Below are 25,424 nucleotides of genomic sequence, written 5' to 3'. Positions count from 1 at the left end.
ATTGAAAAGCAGAGAGACATTACTTTCCCAACAAAGGTCCATCTAGTCAAGGCTATGGTTTTTCGAGTGGTCATGTATGGATGTGAGAGTTGGACTGTGAAGAAAGCTGAGCGCCAAAGAATTGATGCTTTTGAACTGTGATGTTGGAGAAGACTCTTGAGAGTCCCCTGGACTGCAAGGAGATCCAACCAGTCCATCCTAAAGTAGACCAGTCCTGGGTGTTCACTGGAAGGACTGATGCTGAAGCTGGAACTCCAATATTTTGGCCACCTGATGCGAAGAGTTGACTCATTGGAAAAGACCCTGATGCTGGGAAAGATTGAAGGTGGGAGTAGGGGAGGACAGAGGATGAGATGGTTGGATGGCATCACCGACTCAATGGACATGAGTTTGGGTAAACTCTGGGAGTTGGTGATGGACAGAGAGGCCTGGGGTGCTGTGGTCCACGGTGTCGCAAAGAGTCAGACACGACTGAGTGACTGAACTGAACTGTCTGGAATTGAAAGAAATGGGCACCCCCGCCCCCACCAATCATCAGTACGAGCTTTGATAACTACATCATGATAAGTCACACAACTATTAAAAATAATGATCCTGCTGAATCAGAAAGATGCTAGAGACATATTACTGTGTGGGTAGAAACAGTGGCAATTTGTAGATCAACAGGTTCTCATCCCACTTCGTTTTTTTTTTTTTAAAGTAATAATATATATTCAGAAATAGTATAAATCCAGAAAGATTTATACCCAGCTATTAAAAGTGGTGCCTTTGGAAGGAGGATTGAAGGAGGTAGGATCTTTCAGTTTTTATGTCCTTCTGAACTATTAGAATATTCTATAATGGCATGTATACTTTGGCAATTAAAAACAAACAATAATGTTCCACTTGGCCACTGATTAATAAATTCTTATTCATGGCTAGCATTTAAATAATTTACTCTAACTTTTTTTGTTTAACTGTTTGTTAACTAGGCCTTCTTAGCCTGAGTGATGTTTGATTGTGGTCAACTTGAAAACAGTCCCTTTTCCCCCCCATCACGGCTCTCTCTGCCAAAAAAGGGAAAACCGTCCTAGAAGCACTAAGGAAGTCTTCTTCCATTTATGGTGCCACCAGGTGGGTTTTGCCACCCCTTTTTTTCAACACATTGCAATAGTAAATTCCTCAATCCTAGCAATGCTAATACCTGCAGTTAGTACCACCCAGAATAAGTGAGTGAGGTCAGTTCTAACCCTGCCCCAGGATTCCAAGGGGCATTTGGCATTGGAGGAGGTCACATGGTGACCTCAGACTTGAGAGAAAGTCTGCAAACAAGTTGCAAGGTCAGTGGTCTGCCCCATCCATGCCCTTTACCCTCAGCCAACACTGCCCAGCAGACAGGAGGTGTGAGACAAAGTCAGTGCAGGCACCTTCTGTTTGCTTTTTACAAACTACTACTATTCTCTTATTTATAAAGCACTCCCAGCTTACTATACATTTCATAATAATATACAACAAAGTGAAAAACATGATCTTCATAATCGCTGAAGAATTCTTCTTAGGAGGCTATCCTTTGGAAACCTTGGGGCAGGATTTGTTGCTTGCCCTTGGGAAAAAGGCGTGGGGAGCCGGAGGAAGAGGAGAGAGGCCAGGCCAGCTGGCTGGAAAAGAAGCTGGGAGGAGCTAAGAGAGCCCAAGACTCCGTGGGGTGAGAGGGTCTATGGCACATTAGCAGTGACACCTCCAATTCTGATGGACGTTGTCTATGTTAGTAAGCCCCAGATCCATGCCCTTGGTAAATCAGGAAATCTACCCCTCTCATCAGTGTTCCCAGAAGTGTGGCTTCCAAGATGATTTGAAAGAGGGACTAACTTAGGATGTATCAGAACTTGCACATAGGGGCCAGGGAGTAGGGAGAACAAGGCCCTGGGAAGTTGAAGCTGTGTTTTCAGAGGGATGGAGAAAGGGTACCACCACAGGCCTTGGAGGTTTGGGATCAGGTCTTAAGGACCAGGGGAGTCACCAGCTGACCTAAGTGTAACAACCGATTTCTGAGCTCTTCTCACTTCTGAGGTACTTCCATTTCCCAGCCTCCTGTGCACGTGAACAGATGAGTGAGCAAAGGTGTGAAATGTGGACAGTCTCAGGTAGGAGGGGAGCTGGGAGCAGAAACGGAGCAGGGGACACAGGAGGCAGGAATGATGGAAGGAGGGCTGTCCCCGACAAGAAAACCAGCCTCCCCCACTCTGTTACCGCAGAATGGGGGTGGGGTGCAGAAGTATTGATCAGGGCTGATACATCACCTGTGCCCTTTCCCTCTACCTCCCAGGGCCGGATGCCATCTGGCTCCCGAGGCACCACCACCTGGCAAACCACCCTCAGTCCAGTCCTATCTTCTTGAGGGTCTGCGTTTGATGCCACCTCCACTCAGCAGGCCCCTCCTGACATATCAGCACTCCCTTTTTCTCACTTGGGGGTAGGAACAATGTCAGTAGCGGCTCACCTCTGAATCCCCAGGCCCTGACTTGGCAGACACTAGCATTTGAAAAATATTTGTCAAGTGAATGAATGGGTCTTTGGAAGACACCGAGGCGATTAAACTGATTCTCAGTTAGGAACCTGTATGCCATCCCTTCATCTTCCCGGGTGGGGGCAAGACGCCTGCTAACCCAGATGAATGGCTCCAGAGAGGAAGTGCAGGCAGCGAGGGCCGCTTCACTCACTCAGTTTCTGCTCACCCAGCGCTGGAGGCCACACACGTGGCTCCCACCTGCCCCAGCTCAGTCCTCCTGCTGCACAAGAAACACCTTGGAGTTCTGCTTCCTGTTTCACCCGTGCTTGTGGTCTGGGGCCTGAGGATTTGCTCACAACTGAAGGAATCCAGAGACCCCTGGCAGGAGAATGTTCTTGCCTGTTCCCCACACTGGCACGTGGAAAGGCCACGTCCAGCCATGGTGGTGGTAACATGTATAATTCCAGCACAGCAATGTTCACGTGGCCTCTCTGTTGCCAAGGTTACCTGGGTAATTAAAGCAGCTTGCTCCTTGCTTTAAACTTGTAAATTTGGAGACTGTGCAAGTCTGGCTAGAGGTTTTATCCACTACACAGCAGCACCTCTTCAAACTTGCCTCCACTCAAGAGGAAATCCATGCTGAATGGGCTCCCTGATTTAGTTTAAGAAGCCAGTTCTAAAATACACAGAGGACTGAATGACTAAGAACACAAGGTGAGGAAAAGCATCCGTTGAAAGAAGGTACTTAAACTGCCCAAGACCTAATCCCGCGGGCCCCTTTCTTATCCCCTCTTTGTCTAACCATCAGTTCCTTGACTAGTCTCTATCTCCTGGTGTGTTTACCATGCACTTTCCTCCTTCTAGTCGGAGTTATTGAGGATGACAGTTACTGGAGGTCCCTGTTGTAGCTCCTGCCAGGGCCACGTGCCGCAGTGACGTTTCTGGAAGCTAGCAGACTTGGGGACCTGGCTGGGTCTTGTTCTACCTACCAGGGCTCACCTTCGCTTTCCTTCATCTCCACTTCCTCAGTGGTGCAGTGACCCCTGTGATCTAATGAGGTCTGAGGCCCCCTTCACCTTGGGCATTTTATGATCCTGCATCACCGCAGGTAACTTCAGCTGCTGGACGACAGCAGTGGCAAATCTGCAGGCATGTTTTCTTCCAGTGCTCTTTAGGTCTGAAAAGCAGGCATGACTGGTCTAAAGTGGTTCCAGAATAATGTCCAAAACTCCCTATTTTCCCAACATGAGTTCTCTTCACGTGAACCATGTTTAGGTTTGAGAAGTTAGAAAAGACCTAATTATGCCTGCTTCCAGTGCCTTGAATGTGTACAATCACATCTCTATTGTTCATATGATTGGAAAGCAGCATAAACACAGACAATTCTAAGCAATGGCTAATCAAAAATGGTTCTATTCTGGTATCAGTACGCATGGCATAATTTTAGAATTCTCTTCCTAAGGTATCATAAATGTGTCAGATTAATTTTGTTTAAGTTGTATCTGATTTCCTAAGGTAAATCTATTTTCCTTTATAAATAATGTGTCCCTTCAACACAGTAGAGAAAAACCAACCTCAAATGAACCTTTTGTTGAGATACCCAAGTGATCACTATGTGAGACGCAGAGTGAACATTACTTATAAATAGTGTCAGGAAACCCCCCAGCTTCCTCAACAAAGTCCCACCCTGGCATCCAAGGTTGGCAATGTGGAGAGAGGTCCTGTCTCTCGCTATTACTCCCTGAGGCCTACAGAGAAATGGTAGCAGTTAATTAGCATTAAACTCCCAAAGAAAAGGTTACCCTTGAAGACTCTGAGGTCTAGGTACCCTTCCCAATAAATTTTTTTTTTCCTTTCCAACTTTGAAAGATCCAGATTTGTCTTTACTAGGCTTTCATGGGTTTCCTTGCAGGTAGCAGTGGGCTTGCTTCCTTCATGGGCTGCAAAGTACTTCATTTTATTGCTTTTCCTTATTTCTGTGCATTATCAAGATATGAAAGGCACAGTACAGAAGACATCCAGAGAGGAAGCAACCAGCCTTGTCACATGCTGAAAAATGGGGCCGAAAATTACCAGTCTTTGTTCACAAGCTTGTGTGCTTTTCCTGGGCTCACCCTTTCAGCCTGCCTCTCGACCCCACTCTCCACTTGCCCACAGCCTAGTTACCAGTTCCCGTTTACCTTCAGGTCGTCTGGGATGAAGACTTTGCGCGCTTTCTTAATCATGGGCTGTGGCTTCAGCTCTTCCTCGGAGAACTTGCGTTTGCGAGGGTCAAACATCTCCTGGCCCGGGATGCTGGAGAGGGCGAGGTCGGCCGGGTCCGGCTCGTAGCCCACGGGCACCTGGATGGTGTCGGGGTCGATGGGGCTCGGAGTATTGCGGTTGGCTGGCAGCAGCTGGCCTGGAACGATACGGAGCTTTAGTTTGTGAGCATTCTGTGGAAGCCCAGGAGCGGGCTATTGACTGCCATCTACTTGGTGATGCTCAGGATGAGGTGAAGGGTCTTAAGCTTACTTAAATGTGACCCCAACATCCCCCCTGAGGCACAGCAGGCTGAACACTTTATTCATGTCAGATAGGGGGAAACAAAGACCCATGTACACATATTCACAAGCTAAATTAAAAAACGCATGCGTTCATCCCTTCCTATAACATAATCCCAAAGCACCAACTATGTGGCAGGTACTCTGTTTTTTTCAACCTTTAAGGTTTTTTCCAAGTGAGTCGGGGAATCAGATTAAAACCAGCCAGTGAGATATAGTGAAGGGGTGAAAGGAACCCACACGTGCTTGCAGAGTGGAGGAACAGGACACAAAGCAGGCCAGGAACACTTTCCAGAGAGAATGCTCGGCATAGCTGCATCTCTACAGAGAAATGAGCCACAAAGGTAATCCAGGGACCCAAGACAGAGGGCCAGGTTTTGAAAGAACCACGAGCAGTCTTGGGTGGCTCTGTCACAGCAGGAGACCGAGAGGGGCAGGAGTGCAAGAGACGTGGTCAGGAAGGCGGCCAGTAGGGATGTTCAAGAGGCCTTGAATGTCACTGAGGGGTTCTGCGCACGGAAGTGACAGGCGGAGCTGAGGTTTGGAAAGCGGGAGGAGGGAGCTGAAGGGGACAGGACTGGACACGGGAGATGAGCCGGCAGGCTGCACCCTAACCCACATATGCACTCCGGAAACACAGAGCAAAATGGAAAAGACACGGTGGAGATGCTCTAACTGCCACCTGAGGCATCTGTGAACCAAGCTGCTGAAATGCACAAAGGTCCTCAGAGCAACAAGCTGACTGCGTTTTGCAAAGTGTCTTACTGGTGGATGTGAACTTGATAACAGACTGCAGTGTTTATGCGGGGAGCTCTGAATCCTAACTTCCAGTTTCACCTGAATTTTACAGTCATCCCTTTCACGCCCAAAGAATACATGAGAGGATATGCCTCGGCTAGGTCTGGCCCGGGTCCTCCTCCGCCTTCACTGCTGAAGGCCGGATGTCACGTGGAACATCCTGTAGGTGCCATTAGAACCTACCCTGGGCTAAAGGGCAAAGCCGTTGGCTTGCTTTCTGGCTAAACTGTGAAACCACACTTGTCTGTTTTTCAGAAAGGCCTGGTGGGGAGCTTCAGAATGAATGTTCTGGGTGACCTTTTGGTCCTCACTCTGCTTTGAGCTCTCTTTGTATCCTGCTTGCCAGAGAGGAAGGGATGGGCCCCCAGGCACTGGCAAAGGATAGAGATTCTCATTAGCCAAGCTCTGCTTGGTTCCAGCTTCTAGTGGCTGCTGAGATCTGCACTGGATGGTGTCAAGCCAGATTTGATCTTGTGCCTCTCGACACTGACTGAGAGAATGAGCCGTGTCTGACTCAAACTGGTATTTTATTTTCCCTTTAGGAACTCTCTTTGAACTTAATAATAAAGCTACCCAATGCCCACCACCCCCCCAACCCCCACGCCCAATACAAACACACACACACAGAGGCATAAATACCCTCTCCTACCATCTAATTGGTCAAAGTTACTTCAAGTACTTATGTTGTATTTAAAGATTATACTCTATTTCTTTATACATGTTAAGCTTTACACACACACACATACACACACACTCCTCCCCTACCGACTACATGGTCTTTCATCTTTGCTCTATTTTATCCCCACCCACTTCTCCCAGTGTGCCTGCTTCAGAGTTTCGCTTCTGCAAAGAATACTGCTCATTTAATGGCGGCCCTCAGAAATGCCGGGCGCTGACATTCATTCATGGACATTCTAACAATAACACTTCACATGAGGCAGAACCTTTATCTGCATTCTTTCTCTTCAGCCCTTTCTTCCAACGGAAGTAGGGCAGCCCTACCTGAAGCATGGAGAAAACCTAACCAGACTGCAGATGAGTCAGTGGCTTCCCAGCATCGCAGAGCACCCCACGAAGGACCTGAGAAACATCCAGGTCTCCCTTCTCCCAAGACACCCTTGCATCATCTTGTCTATATTTTCGACTGCCTTAACTCTGCTGGACACGTTTGTTTCCCCCTTTATTCCTAAATGTCAACAGTATCCCTGAGTAACAGGGAGGAGGATCTTTATTATTTTATCCTACTTTTTGTGGATTTGCAAAATTTTATTAATAAGAATTTTCAAATTAAAAATGAATCATTACATTAATCTTTTAAATTACCATAGATGTTCACTGCAAAATTTCAACAAATGCAGAAATGTGTCTCCCTTGCCCTCAATCCATCTTGCTGTTCTTCCCAAAGGATACCTTTAACTGTTTAGTGTGAACTTCTCAATCCTATAGGATTATACTACCCCTAGGTCTTACATGACTCTTTCTATATACCAGTATACCATATGCAATTACCCATGTTAGTACAAACAGAACTACTCTGTTCTTTTTAAAGGGTGAGTAGTTCCCAAAATTTAGGTATAACAATTTACTTAATTATTTCCCAACTGATGCATTTTTAGGTATGTGAGTGTTTTTATAGAAGAGATTTCTAAAAGTGAGATTGCTCTTACAAAAGGCAAGTATTTTTAAATTTCTAAAAGCATTGCTAAGTCTTATCTATTTATACTTGCACCAACATTTCTGAGAGTGCATTTTTGTACAAACTAAATGATAATTTTTTAAATGTTACCAATCTGATTACACAAATATCACTACTGTTTAATTTACATTTCCTTCTTAGTAGTGAGACTAAACAACTCATGTGTCTATTGGATATTTGTTTTTTCTCCTGTATACTACCCTTCTCTTATTTTTTGCTCCTTTTTAAGTGGATTTTGTTGCTCATTCATTTGTAAGCACTCTTCATAGAAAGAATTTTATATCAACTGTGGATATAATCATTTTATCTGTTTTCTCTGTAGAAAATATTTTCTCCCAGACTATTTGTTTTCTAACTTTGCTTAGAGTTTTGCACTACTGACGAGCTCTTGCACTATAACATAGTAATAATATCTTAAAATTTTCTTCTTTATGGCTCCTAATTTCATATCTTCTCTATCCCCAAAGCATACTATATGCACACATGTATACGTGTATATATATATATATACTATATATGTGTGCATATGTGTGTGGCTATATATATACATATATATTACTCTATCGGAGAAGGCAGTGGCACCCCACTCCAGTACTCTTGCCTGGAAAATCCCATGGATGGAGGAGCCTGGTAGGCTGCCGTCCATAGGGTCGCTAAGAGTCGGACACGACTGAGCGACTTCCCTTTCACTTTTCACTTTTATGCATTGGAGAAGGAAATGGCAACCCACTCCAGTGTTCCTGCCTGGAGAATCCCAGGGACGGGGGAGCCTGGTGGGCTTCCATCTATGGGGTCGCACAGAGTCGGACATGACTGAAGCGACTTAGCAGCAGCAGCATATTACTCTATACTTTGATATAACTATATTTTAGGATTTTGAGTCACCTATGATTTATTTTTGTATAACATACAAGCAAGAACCTTTACATAATACTTTCCAAATGGATTAATATAATGATATTAGTGAGATTTGATATTTGAAAGGGGAAGTTCTGCCCTCTTTGTGGTTCTTTTCAGGAGATTTTCTTCAGTATTCTTATACTCATAGAAATAGGAATTTCTGGATACATTAAATTATATTTTAAATTATTAATGGGAATTTGAATGAAGATTGAATGAAACCATAGGTTAGTTTGGGGACAACTGATAACTTTAAAATATTCAATATATCCTTAGTATACTCTGCATTTTTATTACTTCATCTTTTTCTTTTATCTTTAAGGCCACTTTACTCCCTTATTGGTTCTAATAGCTCTAACAGAGTTTTCAAGGTAAATAATCTTTTCTGCCTCTAGAGATAGTTGTTGCCTCAGTGTTTGTAATTCCTACTTAAAAAAAAAAAAAAAAACAACAACTCACTGCATTGGCTAGGCTCTGCAAAAAAAAACCACTGAGTAAAAGGGATGAGCCTAGAGTCTGTCCCAGACTTTTATGAAAATAACTTTTAATGCCTTACATCCTTAAGGTTTGTTCTAGACCCCTAGTAACCTTTTGAGAAGCTAAAACAGTTCCAACCTTCCCAGCCCTACTGTTGTTTTCTTAAAATCAGAAATTATGTATGATAATGCTGCTGCTAAGTCGCTTCAGTCGTGTCCGACTCTGTGCGACCCTATAGATGGCAGCCCACCAGGCTCCCCCGTCCCTGGGATTCTCCAGGCGAGAACACTGGAGTGGGTTGCCATTTCCTTCTCCAATGCATGAAAGTGAAAGTGAAGTCACTCTGTCGTGTCCGACCCTCAGCGACCCCATGGACTGCAGCCTTCCAGGCTCCTTCATCCATGGGATTTTTCCAGGCAAGAGTACTGGAGTGGGGTGCCATCGCCTTCTCCATGTATGATAATAAATTTCCTCAAATGCATTTTTTAGTATCTGTTGAGATGATCAAGTGTTTTGTTTCTCTTTTCTGTATTTCTTAAGTCTGAGCTTGGTATTTTTCCAAGGCTTTCTCTGAAAGAACTGGGTGGACAGGATCAACCGCATGGTGTAGACTCTGCAGTTTGCTGGGACATAGTTTTCTTTTTTCTAAAAGCATCTCAGTGAAAGTCATTTCTAGGAGAGCCAAGGAGGATTTCTGGTGGAAAGGGTGGAACAAAGGGCTTAAATCTGGAAAGAGATTAAAAGTTATCTTGAAACCAAAAATTGGCCTCTGCTTTTGTCACAGAGTAGGTATGCCTAAACCTCCAAATAACATAATTGAAGATAGGATGTTTCTTATTCTTACATACTTAATAAGAATCTAGCAACCTCTTTGACCCCACACAGTCATAATTTGAGTATGAAATAGCACTTTTGACTGTCTTTGCACTCACTGCTTTCAGAGGGAAACCATCATCAGGGCTCACTTCACTGCAAAACACTCGGCTTCTGAGAATCCTTACGTTACAGGGAACCAATCAACTTAGGAGACTCCAGTAACATTCGAGGATCTATAATGAGTGACCATTTTAGGTACAGAGATTAAATAAAGGCCCTACAAGCACATCCTAAGGATACGGGCTTTCTGGACCCTGAGGCTGACTCTGGGCCCTGAGGTCTCCATTCCAATGGCAGGAACCTCTTGGCCGGTCTAACAAGCACTCTGCAAAGACAGCAGTGTCCTAAAGGCCAGAGGTCTTGCCCCTCCCTCTCCCCACGTTCTGTTACATGCGACCCTGCAGGTCCAGGCTGAGTCTATTTCCCCGGCCTTCGCATCTGGGCTGGCCCTGTGACGAGCACTGGCCAACAGAAAGTGACAGAAGTGACAGCGTCAGCTCCAAGGCTGGGCCTTGAGGGCTGCATGTCCTGCTGCTTCTCTGCAGCACTTCAGTCCCCACTGGTCACACTGCCCCTCGAGCCTGCAGTGTGGGAGGGGCTGAGGGGGACAGGGAGCAGGCCAGTCCAGGCCAGCCCAGGTCACCTGTCCCCCAGACGTGCAAGTCCAGCCAAGATCAGCTGAGCCACCTGACCAACTCATAGCCACTTCAGACAAGGGAACAATAAGCCTCCATCTGTGAATGCTACTGAGCATTTGTGAGTGTTTGGTAAACACTGTCATGGCAACCCGGCTGATCTACAGGCTGAGCTGTTGTACTTAAGCTGTTGTACTTGAGCTGTATAAGCTGTTGGGGAGACGCTTATACAATAACATTAAGATTACAACAAGGTTTTAAAACGTACTGAGTAGTGGTTAAGCCATCTAGTGAGTCAGACTTGGGTTTGATTTCTCGTTCTGCCACCTATATGTTACAAACTTGGGTGTTTGAGTAAAGGACCAGAGAGAAATCGTCCCAAATTCCTAGTAAGGTCTATAGTAAGGACAGAAACTATGGTGAATTTTTTTCCTTTTTAAAAATCTACCTCTCTGAGTTTAAGTCTTTTCATCTATAAACACAGATTACCATGCCTGTCTCACAGGGCTGTGTGAGAAAGGAATGTGAAAAAGAAATGCAAAAAGGCAAAATGGTTGTCTGAGGAGGCCTTACAAATAGCTGAGAAAAGAAGAGAAGCGAAAGGCAAAGGAGAAAAGGAAAGATATACCCATTTGAAAGCAGAGTACCAAAGAATAGCAAGGAGAGATAACAAAGCCTTCCTCAGTGATCAGGGTAAAGAAATAGAAGAAAACAACAGAATGGGAAAGCCTAGAAATCTCTTCAAGAAAATTAGAGATACCAAGGGAACATTTCATGAAAAGATGGGCACAATAAAGGATAGAAATGGTATGGACCTAACAGAAGCAGAAGCTATTAGGAAGAGGTGGCAAGAATACACAGAAGAGCTACACAAAAAAGATCTTCATGACCCAGATAACCACGATGGTGTGATCACTCACCTAGAGCCAGACATCTGGGAATCCGAAGTCACGTGGGCCTTAGGAAGCATTATTACAAACAAAGCTAGTGGAGGTGCTAGAATCACAGCTGAGCTCTTTCATTCGCTTAATTGGAAAAAGAGTACATCAAGGCTGTATATTGTCACCCTGCTTATTTAACTCATATACGGAGTACATAACGCGAAATGCCGGGCTGGATGAAGCACAAGCTGGAATCAAGATTGCCGAGAGAAATATCAATAACCTCAGATATGCAGATGACACCACCCTATGGCAGAAAGTGAAGAACTAAAGAGCCTCTTGATGAAAGTGAAAGAGGAGAGTGAAAAAGTTGGCTTAAAATTCAACATTCAGAAAACTAAGATCATGGCATCTGGTCCCATCACTTCATGGCAAATAGATGGGGAAACAGTGAAAACAGTGACAGACTTTATTTTGGGGGGCTCCAAAATCATTGCAGATGGTGATTGCAGCCATGAAATTAAAAGACGCTTGCTCCTTGGAAGAAAAGCTATGACCAACCTATACAGCATATTAAAAAGCAGAGACATTACTTTACCAACAATGGTCCATCTAGTCAAAGCTATGGTTTTTCTAGTAGTCATGTATGGATGTGAGAGTTGGACTATAAAGAAAGTTGAGTGCCGAAGAATTAATGCTTTTGAACTGTGATGTTGGAGAAGACTCTTAAGAGTCCCTTGGACTGCAAGGAGATCCAACTAGTCCATCCTAAAGGAAATCAGTCCTGGGTGTTCACTGGAAGGACTGATGTTGAAGCTGACGCTCCCCAATACTTTGGCCACCTGATGTGAAGAGCTGACTCATTTGAAAAGACCCTGATACTGGGAAGGATTGAAGGCAGGAGGAGAAGGGGACGACAGAGGATGAGATGGTTGGATGGCATCACCAACGATGCCATGATGGACATGAGTCTATGTAAACTCCGGGAGTTGGTGATGGACAGGGAGGCCTGGCGTGCTGCAGTCCATGAGGTCACAGAGTCGGACACAATTGAGTGACTGAATTGAAGTGATAGACAAAGTGCTTAACATAATTCACAGTACCTTGGAAGTAGTCAGTGGTCTCCATATAAACACAAATATCGAATATCCAGAGTATGAGGAATTCCCTGGTAGTCAAGTGGTTAGGACTCTGCATTAACACTACAGGCTCGATCCCTGGCTGGGAAACTCAGATTCTGCAAGTTGCTTGGCACAGCCAAAAATATAGATAGATAAATAAATACTATGATCCCAGACACTCTAAAAAAATTGAATAAAAAGACTACGCCTCCTCATCTAAGCTTCATGGTTTCATCACCAAGCCTCTGTGTGTGTGTGTGAGTGCAGGGTCAGTCATGTTCGGTTCTCTGCAACCCAGTGGACTGTAGCCCACCAGCTTCCTTGGTCCATGGGATTTCCCAGGCAGCTGGGTTGCTATTTCCTTCTCCAGGGGATCTTCCCAACCCAGGGATCAAACCCGCATCTCCTGCATTGGCAGGGGGATTCTTTACCACTGAGCCACCTGGGAGTCATCTCTCTCACCCTCCTAACTGCTCCCCCTCCTTCCGTTCGAGTCCTCACAATGGACTGTCCACACAGCCTGGAAAACATTCTAAAAATGGACCTGGACTTCTGCGGTGCTCCAGTGGGTAGGACTTCGCATTGCCACTGCAGGGAGCGTGGTTTCAGCCCCTGATTGGGGAACTACAATCCCACATGCCACGTGGTGCAGCCAAACATAAGCATAAAAAAATAACAATACAGACCTACGCTGGTCACTCTCCCATCTGAAACCCTCCAAAGTCTTCGCACTGCCACTCAAGGGTCTGCACCCTGCAGGCCTTGCCATGCGGCCTTCCCTCCACTCCTCACGCCCCAAGCAGGACCCCCAGGGTCCGGGTCCTCAGGATTCCTTAACCTAAACATTCTGCCCTGAACTGCCTGCCTGACCCTTCTGCGTCCTTTAGTCGCCGGTGCAAATGCCACGTCCCCTCACTCTCTGACTTTCCTCTGCCCCAACTACCAAACTACCCTGTTTCATGTCCTTTGCAAAATTTATCTCCACCCCAAATTATCTTTTGTATTTGCCTGACTTGGTCAGAGACCTCCCTCCACAAACACGTAAGAACCAAGGGATGGGGACCTTGTTTTCTTTGCTGCTGTATCCCCAGCTTCTAGAAGGAGCCTGCATGCAAGAGACGTTTAATACTAACCACTGAACAACCGGAAATAAATACCCCTGGTTCGTAACGAGGACGGTTTGGGGGACTATGTTTTCTTTTTATTATATTTTACCAATTATCTACAATGAGCCTCTTTTACTTTCAAAGACAGAAATAAAAATAAGCTTTTAAAATTGGACTTTGCTTCATTTTGCAACGAGAAGCCCCCAGAAAAGGAAGAAGAGGAGAAAGAAAAGGCTTAACCAAACATTAGATTCGAAAGAGTCCTTTTCAACTCCAGCAGCTGTGAATCTGTCATAACATTTGACACTTTCTAGTGTCCTGAGCCTTATTTGGCTGATACACTAACTTCAAGGCAAAAACAAATCCCTCTGTCTCTGTTTTACACACACACACACACACACACACACACACACACACACACGGCTTCCCTTGTGCCAAATCCAGACAAGGTGCCCAGTAAGTGCTGTCCATGATTACACGACAAATATACTGAAAGGTGCCCTATAAAGATCACTTTGATCAAAGCAGCTCTTTTCTAACACTCTCGACAGTAACGGGCTGTCCACAGAAATATGGGTAAAGCACAATATTGAGAAGCCAAACCAAGCCATTATGTGTGAAGATAAGGAAGGGTCCGTCTGCTCCCGTTCACTGAGAGCGAGTGGAACGCTGCCCTGTGGGCCAGTGGACGGGCCCCTGCCCACTGAAGAGTCGCTGTTAGGAGCAAAGGTCAGTGTTCAGGGGAAGCAACCCCCCCAGGCACCCCACCACGTACCGCCTCACTTAATCCTCAAGATATCTGTGTAAGTCGGAATCATTGCTGCTGCTCCCTTTTTCCAGACAGTTTAAGACAAGCTCAGAAATGCTGGAGAAGGGAATGGCACCCTACTCCAGTATTCTTGCCTGGAGAATCCCAGAGATAGAAGAGCCTAGTGGGCTATATCCAGGGGGTCGCAAAGAGTCGGACACGACTGAGCAACTATCACTCACTCACTCAGAAATGCTAAATAATGCACCAAAGTTGCCCAACTGGTAGATGAAACAGAATCTCACCTCCCTACTCTTCTGATTCTAAAGCCCAAGCTCTTAAGCATGTAAATGCCTTAAAGGAAAGCAAGGGATTTTGTACTCTCCAACTGAGCTCAGTGTCAGGACCTGGGTCTCCTGGCCTCATGGACAACTTCCCACTGACCCATGAGCCTGCCCCACAATTTACGGATTAGGAAGAGGTGGGTCAGAGGTGAAATCCGCATCCCCCCCCCACCCCCCACCCCAACACACACACACAGTCATGCAGCCGGAAAGCTGGAGGGAGACTGGTGGGGCTCCGACTCCCAGGGTGCGCCATGCTCCTGGGCGTGGATGCTTCCCCAAGGGGGCAGGGATGCCCCCAGGCATGGACCAGAGCCCCAGGAATGAGGGCAGCCAGCCGCCCCGTTTCCTTTCCCTCCCCGCCTTCACCACTTCGGTCCTCCTGAACGGCCACTCGTGCCAAGGACACGCCTTCAACGACAAATGAATTAATGGTCCAGGGGGCCGGGGCTCCTGGCAATGCTACATCTCACACAGGCGCCTTTAAAGAGCCGCTGGACGGCCGGAGGCCAGGCCTCGTCTGTTCTGTTACGGGCTGTGGCTGCAAAGGTCATATCGCGGGGGAGCATGTTTTACGTCTATACCCTTGAGTAATCAGTGCGCTAATTAACTCTGGGTCTGCGTTTGGGCACAGACGGGGGAAACACCATTCAGGCTCCCGCTGCAGCCTCTGTCCGTCCCCTTTGACCCATCCTTTGGAGACCACTGGGCTCGCCTGAAAGCACAGATGGACTTGGACTCAGGGTGCACTTGCCCTAAACAGCTTTGTGACCAGGGCCAGCCGCTCCACCACGCAGAGTCCTGCTCACTCGTCAGTCCCCCAGGGCTGGCTGTGCTGGGCATGGTGTGGGGTGGCCACGCGGCAGCGTCTGCACCTCCCCTGCCCTCCAGCACACACTGCCCGCCAGCTGCCACCCGAGCAAAGCCTGCTGGACGTCACCAAGTGTGACCCCGCATCCAGGACAAGCACGGTGCTCTGGGATCGCGCTCCAGTACCCAAAATGGCCCTGACTTGATCTGGCAGCTCCTGATTTGGCAGAGGCCAGGGCTGGATTAGCAAGGCCTCTCATTCCAAGGGTGTGGATCAGCGCAAATCTTGCCAGTGGAGTCAGCAAGAAACTTGCCTCCTTGAGCCGACTGAGAGCTGAGGGGCTCAGAGCCTCCCCCGCTGGCACTCAGTGCCACGCAGCAGCACCAAACCTCCAGCCGGGGGTCCAGGCACGCGTGGGCCCACCGGTTACTGCACCACTGTTCCCGAGACAAAGTGACAGAGCCCCCTCCAGCTCCTCTATCCCCAGGACCAGAGTCTCTCCCTGCTGCACGCATGCCACCGCCGGGTGCAGGGAATTAAAAAGGTGGCCGGAAATGTACTCACAGCCCCGAAGACCAAAGCCGGCGGGTGCAGGCCAGATTCCAGGTCTGGCAACACTGAGCCTCCCTCCCCCCATCAACCACAGGTGAGTCGGAAGGGCCACAGATGGGAAAGAGTGCCCGGTCCTCCCCTGCACTCTCCTGTCTCCGCCCACTCCATCCCAAGTCATGGCACGCCGCTGTGCAAGAGCAGGCCTCTTGGTTCCTCTGCACTTGCAGGAAATGCATGGCGGGTGAAGACCTGGGAAGTGCAAGGTCGAATCCCACTGACTGCCTGCTTGCCCAGCCTTTGAACACTCTGAATGTTACACACGCCCTCTGAGAACTGCGTGGCTGCAATCCTCCCCAGGCCGCCCTGGGAATGGGGACTCTTATCCAGAATGGCCGCGTCAAGCCTTTCTGCATCTCCACGGGACAGAGGACAAGTGACAAGCCATCTGGGGAGGATGAAGCGGAGACTGGGGGCCCCTCCTCTGCCCCTCCTCAGCCCCCTGCATGGGCACAGTGGTGATGTCGCTTTCCGAGGAGCAGCAGACACCAGAGGGGCTCCTGCCTGGCGTTACTCGCTGCCCCTGGACCTGGTTCAAGTGCACACGGAGTGTCGATGGGCTCATCCTGCCCTCCTGACAGCCCTGCAGAGCCCCGAGGGCCAATGGGCACACGGTACCTGCGGAGAAACTGAGCCACTCAGCAGTTTACGGAGGTCCCGCTGGGATGGGGCTACCTTCTCATCAAGCAGAGAAGCAAGCTCTCCATACCTGGAGGCTATTTTCGGAGGCTCTTTCCGTTTTTAATGACAACACGCACCACTGGAGTCAGCACCGCTGAGGTCTCTGGAGCCTCTTTAATTGTCCGAGTTGGTGAAAATCTGCAGGTCTAGTCATTTGAAATCTGCAGTTTTCAAAGTGCTGCCAGGGCGAGTTATTAAACTGACTATTCTCCTTTGGGCCATGTGAGTTTTTTGTTTGGATTTGGGGACGAGGTAAGCGCCGGGCTTGCTGACGTCCACGGCGAACCCCGGAACCGGCTGCAAACAAATGGCCCACATTCCCCCGAGCGACACCCTTCCTCCTCTCCCAGCCCCTCAACCTGTCCAAACAAACATAGGAAGAGAAACAGAATTGTTTGAAAGCCTGAGTTTCCGGATGAACATGAATAGGATTCAGGTGTGGCTGCGGCTCTGCGGCTTCTCAAGGAGATCCACACAAATTCTTTCCTGTGCGAGTCTCCAGGCTGAGCACCCAAAAGTAAATAAGCTTTTCTAAGGCCTCCTGCCTCGGCGCCTGGCCAGTGCACTGAAATTCTCTGCCCAGGGTTCAGAGTCCTGCGCTGGTCCGGGCGTGGCCACTTGAGGCCTGTCACTCACCGTTGCTGGGAACTGAACTCAAGGTCTGAGCTCACAGGGACCACCAGCCCCTCCCCCTGGGTCTCCCAAGACCTGGACACTGCCGTGTCCTATCCCTTCTTCCATCAGGCTTTGGGCGTGGACCACACCCGTCTCATGCAGGACTGGAATCCAGAGACCGGGCCAGTGACGCAGACCGTGGGGGAGACCCCCTGGGCTCTGATTTGAGCACCTGTTAAATAATGAGATGCGAGTTCAGAAGAAGAGCAAAGGTCATTCCAGCTCTAGCAATAAACCATCCTTAAGTCCCAGGGAGGCTGTGCATTGGTTCAGATCCGTCAGAGGCAGGGCAGGCCATCCCTGAGGACCTGGGCTGATGCATTGCCCTCCTCGCTGGGCCCCCTGCCCCCTGCAGGCTTGTCCTGAGCATGCCACCAGGCGACTCTTCAAACACCACCTCCACCTGATCAAGGCCGCCAGCGGCCTTGCTCCGCTGCCTGGTCTAAGCTCTGTCCAGAGGTCGAGGATGCCCTCAGCCCTGCTCCGCTCTCGGTCCAGCCACACTGGCTGGCCCTGTTCCTGCTTCTCACCGTCTCCACCTCTACCTGCCCGACCGCCCCTCAAGGTCTAAGTCAAGCCCTCCTCCCACTGACTGTCCTAGCATTGGTGACAACGTCCAACATGCCTCATATTTAATATCTATATCATATCTCATGCAAGCATATGCAGGCCTGGGAGCTTCTCAGGTTAAGTGACTCTATAGCTTTTAAGCAATTATCTGTTCTCAAACTACACTGTAAATCTTTTCAGGCAAAGGCCTTGCCAATGTCTTGCACAGAAGATAATTAGCAAAGGCTTGTTGGGACTTCCCTGGCTATCCAGTGGCTAAGACTCTGCTCCCATCGCAAGGGGCCTGCATCTGAACCTGGTCAGGAAATCAGATCCTGTGTGCTGCAAGCGAGGCCTGGTGCAGCCAAACAAATATTTAAAAAGAATAATAATAAAGTAAAACAAAGGCTTGTTGGCTAAAACAATGATTTAACAAACATTTACTAAGACCTACTATGGACTAAGTTCTGAGCGTGTGCGTGTTAGTTGCTCAGTCGTGTCTGACTCTTTGTGATCCCATGGACCCGCCAGGCTCCTCTGTCCCTGGGATTTCCCAGGCCAGAATCCTGGAGTGGGTTGCCACTGCCTTCTCCAGGGGATCTTCCCAACCGAGGGAGTGAACCTGGGTCTCCTGCATTGCAGGCAGATTCTTTACCGTCTGAGCCACCAGAGAAGCGCCAAAAGTTTGGATGGTCTTAATGCAGCAGAGCTGTCAGTTTCCTAGTTGTGTATTTACTTTTGGTGTGTGTGTGTGTCTGTGTGTGTGAGAGACAGAGAGTCGCTCAGTGGTGTTGGACTCTTCTTGACTCCACGGACTGTAGCCCATTGTTCATGGGATTTCCCAGGCAAGAATATCGGAGTGGGTTGCCTTTCCCTTCTCCAGGGGATCTTCCCGACCCAGGGATCAAACCTGAGCCACCAGGGAAGCCAAGCTGTGAAAATACATAAATAAAACCCAGCACACAGTCTGGAGGTGGAAACTGTAAGCACACAGGTGTTCACAGCAGGTGCTAGGTGCTACAGGAGAGCTTTGCCCAGGGAACCACAGGGTGGAGGCCAAAGGTCGATCACTAAGCCAGATCCACGGAGAGAGTTGCAGGGCATCAGGAAAGGCTTCTCAGAGGGAGTTGGCATCTTGGAGGATTCTCGACATCAGCTGGACAAGTAAAGAGATAAGGGGTGATGGAGGCAGAGGGAACAGAATCTGTGAGGCCATGAAGATGTTCAAGAACTCCTGGATCAGGCAGGGAGCTGAAAGCAGGGGATAACTGGAGCTTAGAGGTTGAGGAGAGGGGAAGGAAGAGCTGAGACCAGACAGAGAGGGGCCCTCGGTGGTCAGATCTCATCCTCAAGGGGCTGGTGAGCGAGTGATGAGGCGACACCATGGCAACAGCAGAAGAGGCCTCAGACGGGAGGCAGGAGTGCTGAGTGGCTCCCCCAGCACTGGGAGAGGGCAGGCTGGATTCAAGAGTCATTGATGAGGTAGGGTCAATATGAGACTCCGTTACTCTGTGAGGCAGCGCAGGAGAGAGCAGGACCAACTTGCAGGTTCCAGCTTGGACAGCCAGAAAGGAGGAGATAAAACTCACCGAGACCCGGGAGACAGTGCCCTGAGCACTCTCGGAGGAAAAGTCAGAGTCTGTGGCTCCACCAAGTCCATGGCACCTCTGGGCTCCAGATGGAGACCCTGGAGGACATGGACCCCAGCTTTAGGCAAGAGTCCAGGCCTCAGAAGTGCAATCGTAACTAGAGATGCGGATTTCACAGCCTTGTGATCCCCTGGGAGATAATACAGGGCAGGAAAAAATTAAAGGGAAGGCCGTGGGGGAATCTTGCCGTTCCAGGGATGGGAGCTGAAGAGGAGTCTGTGGGAAGCTCTTGGAGAGGACAGAAAGGCAGGAAGTGGACTCACTCCTGGACAGGCTAGTGTCTCGGGCTGACTGAGCGAGGGTTCGCCGCCTTACAGCTTGGTAACTGGCTCCAGGTCGAGCAACCAGTGAGGTATGAGACTTACATTCAGACTCGGGTCAGTTCCAAAGCCCTCACCTCTCTACACTCCCGCCATCACCGACAGCTGCCCAGCTAGAACAGGAATGCCGCAGGCCATGGCCAACAACTCCTGCCAGGCAGCCCTCCCCTGGACCCCTCGGGCAGCGGAGTCTGGGGTTCCGACCTGCTCCTCAGGATGCCCGTGTCTGCTCCGTGTCCTCTGGGGAGCTCTCTCTGAGGGATGGTGAGCAGCCAGCCTAGAGTGGCCCCTTTGCATCCACTAAAGCCCCCATGACATCTTTTGATTCGCTCTTGGTCTGGAGAGTGCATGTTGGACAGAGGATGACAGATTAAAAAATGCCCATAGATACCCCTCCAGCCCCAAACAGAGAAGTCAGCAGTGCGCAGGCTATGTATATAACACGGAGCAGGGATGTTCTCTTCCTCAGTATTAATGATAATTCTGAAAGGTGACTAAATAAGTGTTGCTAGGCAACAGGAGTCACAGTGGGGGTGTGGGGTGGGGTTCTGATAACTCGGGGGTATGGATTCTCGGGGAGAGGGAAATCAGCTTAACCCCAGGGAGTCAGCTGGTACCTGAACAAAATGCAGTGTGCCCCCCACCCCACCCAGCACCTCATCGGGGCAAGGCGGGCACTGCCAGCCTCTGCAGCAGCTGCGGGCACTCTGCTTCATGTAGGCGCTCCCGGCACGGGTACTGTGGTCTGATGGGCATACACCTTGGTGATGAGGTATCATGGGAGGAACTGCATTTTACAGAAGTGATAGCGTGGTCTCGGTTATTTGGGCAGAGTTAAAGGGAAGACCAAAGAGCAACATACACTGTTTCCAGCGATGTAAAACCTGAATCAACATTCACTGAGCATGCGTCAGGCGAGCCGAGACTTGGGAAAGGCAGACACTCAGGTTTTCTTAAATAAATTTAAATCCCACACAAGGGAATATTTGCCAAACAGGCACTGGTCTTTTTTGACAAGCAATAAAAATGGAGGGGCTTAAGAGAATCTAGTCCTTGCCATCACCATGCTGGTGGGGGACAAGGGAGATGCAGGTACATTTTCCTACATATTTATAAGCCTTGCTGTAAGTCAGCCCAGAGTCATGTGGTTCCCTTACATATACTAGCATCATATTCTAAACCAGACAATTTCTTAGAAATGTGTTGTTTCGGAAAAATTGGAATTTTCCAGCTTGCACTAAGATTAGCCAAGCTAAACCCATCTGGCTCCTGCCTCATGTAGAAAAATCTATATGGGACAAAAATCTGCCTTTCTATTCCCCAGGCACGAGGTGAGGTCTGCGTGCCTCTTGGGTAAACAGAAACGAGGACTAAGTCAGCATCAAACACTCGTGCGGGTCCTTGTGTTGCGACACCCCTTCCCGGGCTTCAGGCCAGGGCCTGCCAGGACCACGCGCGGGACGGGGGGCCCGGCACAGTCTGTGACCTTTTGGTGGACCCAGGGTGGCCCAGCGCCTCCGTGACCTTTGTCATTCCAGTGTGCAACCCGCCCCGCCCCCCCATCAACTCAGATTTCCTAATATTGATACAAACTCCTTAGCTAACGAACGGCAGTTCTTACCTAAACATGGGAGAGAGAGAGAGAAACCGACTGAAAAGACACGTGGGCAAACAAGAGATGGGCGGGGACAGGGTTATTTCCTCAAAAAGGAAAGGACAGACACATCAGACAGGGATGGAGGTCTTCCAGCGGGCGGGAGGCGTGAAGCAAGACGTGATGTCCTGATGCCAGCGGGCAAGGACGCTGCTCTTGGCACAGCTCGGCAGACAGAGGCATGGAAGGGGATGGCAGAGCACAGCCTCAAAGGACAGAATGAGAGCGACCGAAGGCAACGAAGGCGGTGACTTTCTTCTGACACAACGCTGTGCAGGAGGAGTCATCCCCCGAGATGGAGAATGCTGGACGGGCTCTCTGAAGAAGAGAGGTCCATTTTCTCTCTATCTCCTGAAGCTAACTAAGCAGAAGAAAGGAGACACTGTTACTCCCCAGAGTGGGCCAGGCCAGGGGCTCTGCATGCTGAAGTCAGAGAACAAAGTACTGACTTTCATATCCACAAACTCTGCCTCTTCCAATGGAATGTGAGGCCACGCAGCAAGGAATTACCCCCCAGCTGGCCTCCGTAAGCGAAGCCTTGCTATCTGGATCTTAAAGGGCATAACCGAGGCATCACCACCTAGACGCAGGCTCTTAATTTTACCCCCTCTGTCTGAGGTCATCGCTCCCAACCCTGGTTATGGCCCAGATTCACCTGCAGAGCTTTAAAATATATAGATGTTCAAGCACCTCTCCCACCTCCGTCAGAAGCTCTGAAAACGGGGCCTGGAACCCTCTATTTTTGCTTTGTTGTATTGATTTATTTTTTTAATGAAAGAAGAAATAGCCTTCACATCCACTTTTGATAGGAGTATGAACTACTACAATTCTTTTAGCGCCTACACACTTTGATCAAGTCATTCCACATCTAGGGACTTACACTTTAAACATGCTGAATGTATGAAGAATGGCAACCAAGGATGAAAACAAGCTAAAGGTACCTGTTAAATAAATTACAGCCCATCCAGACAATGGAATTCCATTCAGCCAGGAGAGCTGCATATACTCATATGGAAAGATATCCAAAAAACATTATGCAAAAAAGGCAAGTTGCATATTATGTATAGTATATATTCTTCATATACTGTATGCATATACATATATTTCCATATTTCTCTACAAAATCAATCTCTATATAAATATATGTACACATGTATTTATACACACAAAGAAAATGTCTGGAAGAGTATCCAAGGAACTGCTGACTGTTAAATCTGGGAATGAGATATAGGAACTCTCAAGTTGTATTTTACACTGGTCATATATTACTTATAGACATTCAAAAAAACTAAGACCATGGCCTCTGGTCCCACTACTTCATGGCAAATAGATGAGGAAACAATGGAAACAGTGACAGACTTTAATTTTGGGGGGGCTCCAAAATCACTGAAGATCGTGACCACAGCCATGAAATTAAAAGCCGCTTGCTCCTTGGAAGAGACGCTATGACCAGTCTGGACAGTATATTAAAAAGCAGAGACATTGCTTTGCCAACAAAGGTCCGTCTAGTCAAAGCTATGGTTTCCCCAGTAGTCATGTGTGGATGTGAGAGTTGGACTACAAAGAAAGCTGAGTGCTGAAGAATTGATGCTTTTGATTTGTGGTGTTGGAAAAGACTCTTGAGAATCCCTTGGACTGCAAGGAGATCCAACCAGTCCATCCTAAAGGAAATCAGTCCTAAATATTCATTGGAAGGACTGATGCTGAAGCTGAGGCTGCAATACTCGGGTCACCTGATGCGAAGAGCTGACTCACTGGAAAAGACCCTGACGCTGGGAAAGATTGAAGATGGGAGGAGAAGGGGATGACAGAGGATGAGATGGTTGGATGACATCACTGACTTGATGGACATGAGTTTGAGCAAGCTCCAGGAGTTGGTGATGGACAGGGAAGCCTGGCATGCTGCAGTCCATGGGGTAGCAAAGAGTTGGACACGCTGAGTGACTGAACTGACTGATACATTTCTTTTGTAATTAAATTATTTTAAATAACTTTTTTTCAGAAAGCTCCCTCGGAGAGTCTCACATGAGGCCGAGGTCGAGAACCAATTTGTTGCTGATGTTGTACCGCTGAGACCTGAACCAAAGGTCTGAAGATACAGCCCACGTGGAAGTAAGTAGCTAGCACATGGAAGCCTGTAAGGAAACCCACCACCCAGATTCACACCATGTCATACCTCTGACATGCCAGAAGGTGGCGCCGCAGAGACAATCACCCAGCTCTTGGGCCAAAACTTTTCAAAACCAATTTTTCATAAACCAAAGTCTTTTTGCTCCTCTCAGGACTCTTTTTTTATGCCAACAGCATTCTTTGCTGCTGCTTCCATAGGGAAGGTTTACACACATTTGTGCCATATGCATTTTTTCACAGAAATCCATGGGTCATTCAATATATTCCAATACAGTGCTTGGGAGATGTTTTCCTGAAGGCAGTGGGCTTGCTCAAAACTCCCCCTCCTGCTCACACGGTCCCCGGCTGTCTGCTCTGGTTTACTCATCTCCTTATCTTGTTCCAGAGTCAGTTCCACGAAAGCAGACAACAGTCAGCCACGTGGGGCGTTTTTCCTTCTCAACCCATCCTCACCTTTGGCCAGAACAGGCAGTGTGGGGTGTAAGGCAGCCCAGGGCAAGGACCACACCTTTTCCTGCCCTCCCACCAAACGCTTTTCTGAAAGTGGGTGTGTTGCCACAGCAACTGTCGAATTCCGTCAGTTAAGCTGCCTCTAACCTCCCAACTTCTTTAAACGTGCCACGTTTGAGACACGTGCCTCAGCTGCCCTGGAGTGCAGACCCCCAGCTCCTCACCACACAGCAAAGCCTCGCTTCTCTGGGTATTCATCACATATACATTCTTTTCATTCTTTTCCCCCTGGTTTTAAAATTTTAGTCTCATGTCCCTTAACGTTATGATCTGAATTAATTTTTGAGCGTATTTAATGGAAATTAGTATCAGTCAAGAAAAACTCAATGAGTCATTTAAATATGTGCTTCACATTGAATAATTTGTGCTCATTCTTCAAGACACAGTTCATCTCTGATCGTTTCTCTGCACCCCATTCAGAGCTGACCACTCTTGCCTTCCTGACTGCACTTTGTCCATACCCTTAAGACCTTTTTTTTTAAAATTTCCACTTTCTTTCTTTACAACTTTCATTTCTTTCCAAGTGGTACATTTTTTCCCCCCTCTATTTTTGGCCATGGCATGTGGCTTATAAGATCTTATGGCTCATAAGACCTTATAGTCCAACCAGGGACTGAACTTGCACGCCCTGCAGTGAAAGTGAGCTTGCTCACTCAGTCGTGTCCGACTCTGTGCAGCCCCAAGGACAGTAGCCCATCAGGCTCCCCTGCCCATGGAATTCTCCAGGCAAGAATACTAGAGTGGGTTGTCATGCCCCCCTCCAGGGGCTCTTCCCAACCCAAGGATTGAACCCAGGTCTTCTACATTGCAGGCAGATTCTTTACCATCTGAACCACCAGGGAAGTGGAAGTGTAGCATCTTAATCACTGGACTGCCAGAGAAGACCCATACACTTTAGTCACATTTTTTTATCTATCTCTTTGTAGTTCATAAACTTCTCAAGTTCAAGAGATAACATCTTCCTGATCGCTGAATTCCCAACATCTAGTTCAAAGCCTGATGGCTGGCCCTCAGTAAATGTCAGGTAAGGAAAAGGATAAATGCACTGAAAACAAAGGTTCATTTGCCGTGGTCTTCCATTAGTTTTTATCATGTTAAGCAACAGGGATAATGGTGTGGTGACCACGTATCAAACCTACAGGTAACAGCCAAAGAACACACGTGCAAATGCTTTTTTTAAGAAGAATACAGAAAGTTCATTCCTGAGACTTTTATACCATCCT

General features: G+C 48.0%; 1 protein-coding gene across 1 annotated transcript in view; it reads right to left on the bottom strand.

Annotated features, from left to right (window-relative positions):
* HLF (HLF transcription factor, PAR bZIP family member) overlaps positions 1–25,424 on the bottom strand; it is a 56,888-nt gene that overhangs the window by 4,948 nt on the left and 26,516 nt on the right. Inside the window, exon 4 of the mRNA XM_069602523.1 lies at positions 4,669–4,889. Within this exon, the coding sequence (XP_069458624.1) occupies positions 4,669–4,889 (221 nt within the window). The remainder of the gene's footprint in view (positions 1–4,668; positions 4,890–25,424) is intronic.

Source organism: Ovis canadensis, chromosome 11 (assembly GCF_042477335.2).
Source record: "Ovis canadensis isolate MfBH-ARS-UI-01 breed Bighorn chromosome 11, ARS-UI_OviCan_v2, whole genome shotgun sequence".
Lineage (NCBI taxonomy): Eukaryota > Metazoa > Chordata > Mammalia > Artiodactyla > Bovidae > Ovis > Ovis canadensis.
The sequence above is the reverse complement of the archived record's forward strand: the minus strand, read 5'-3'. Positions and strand labels throughout refer to the sequence as shown.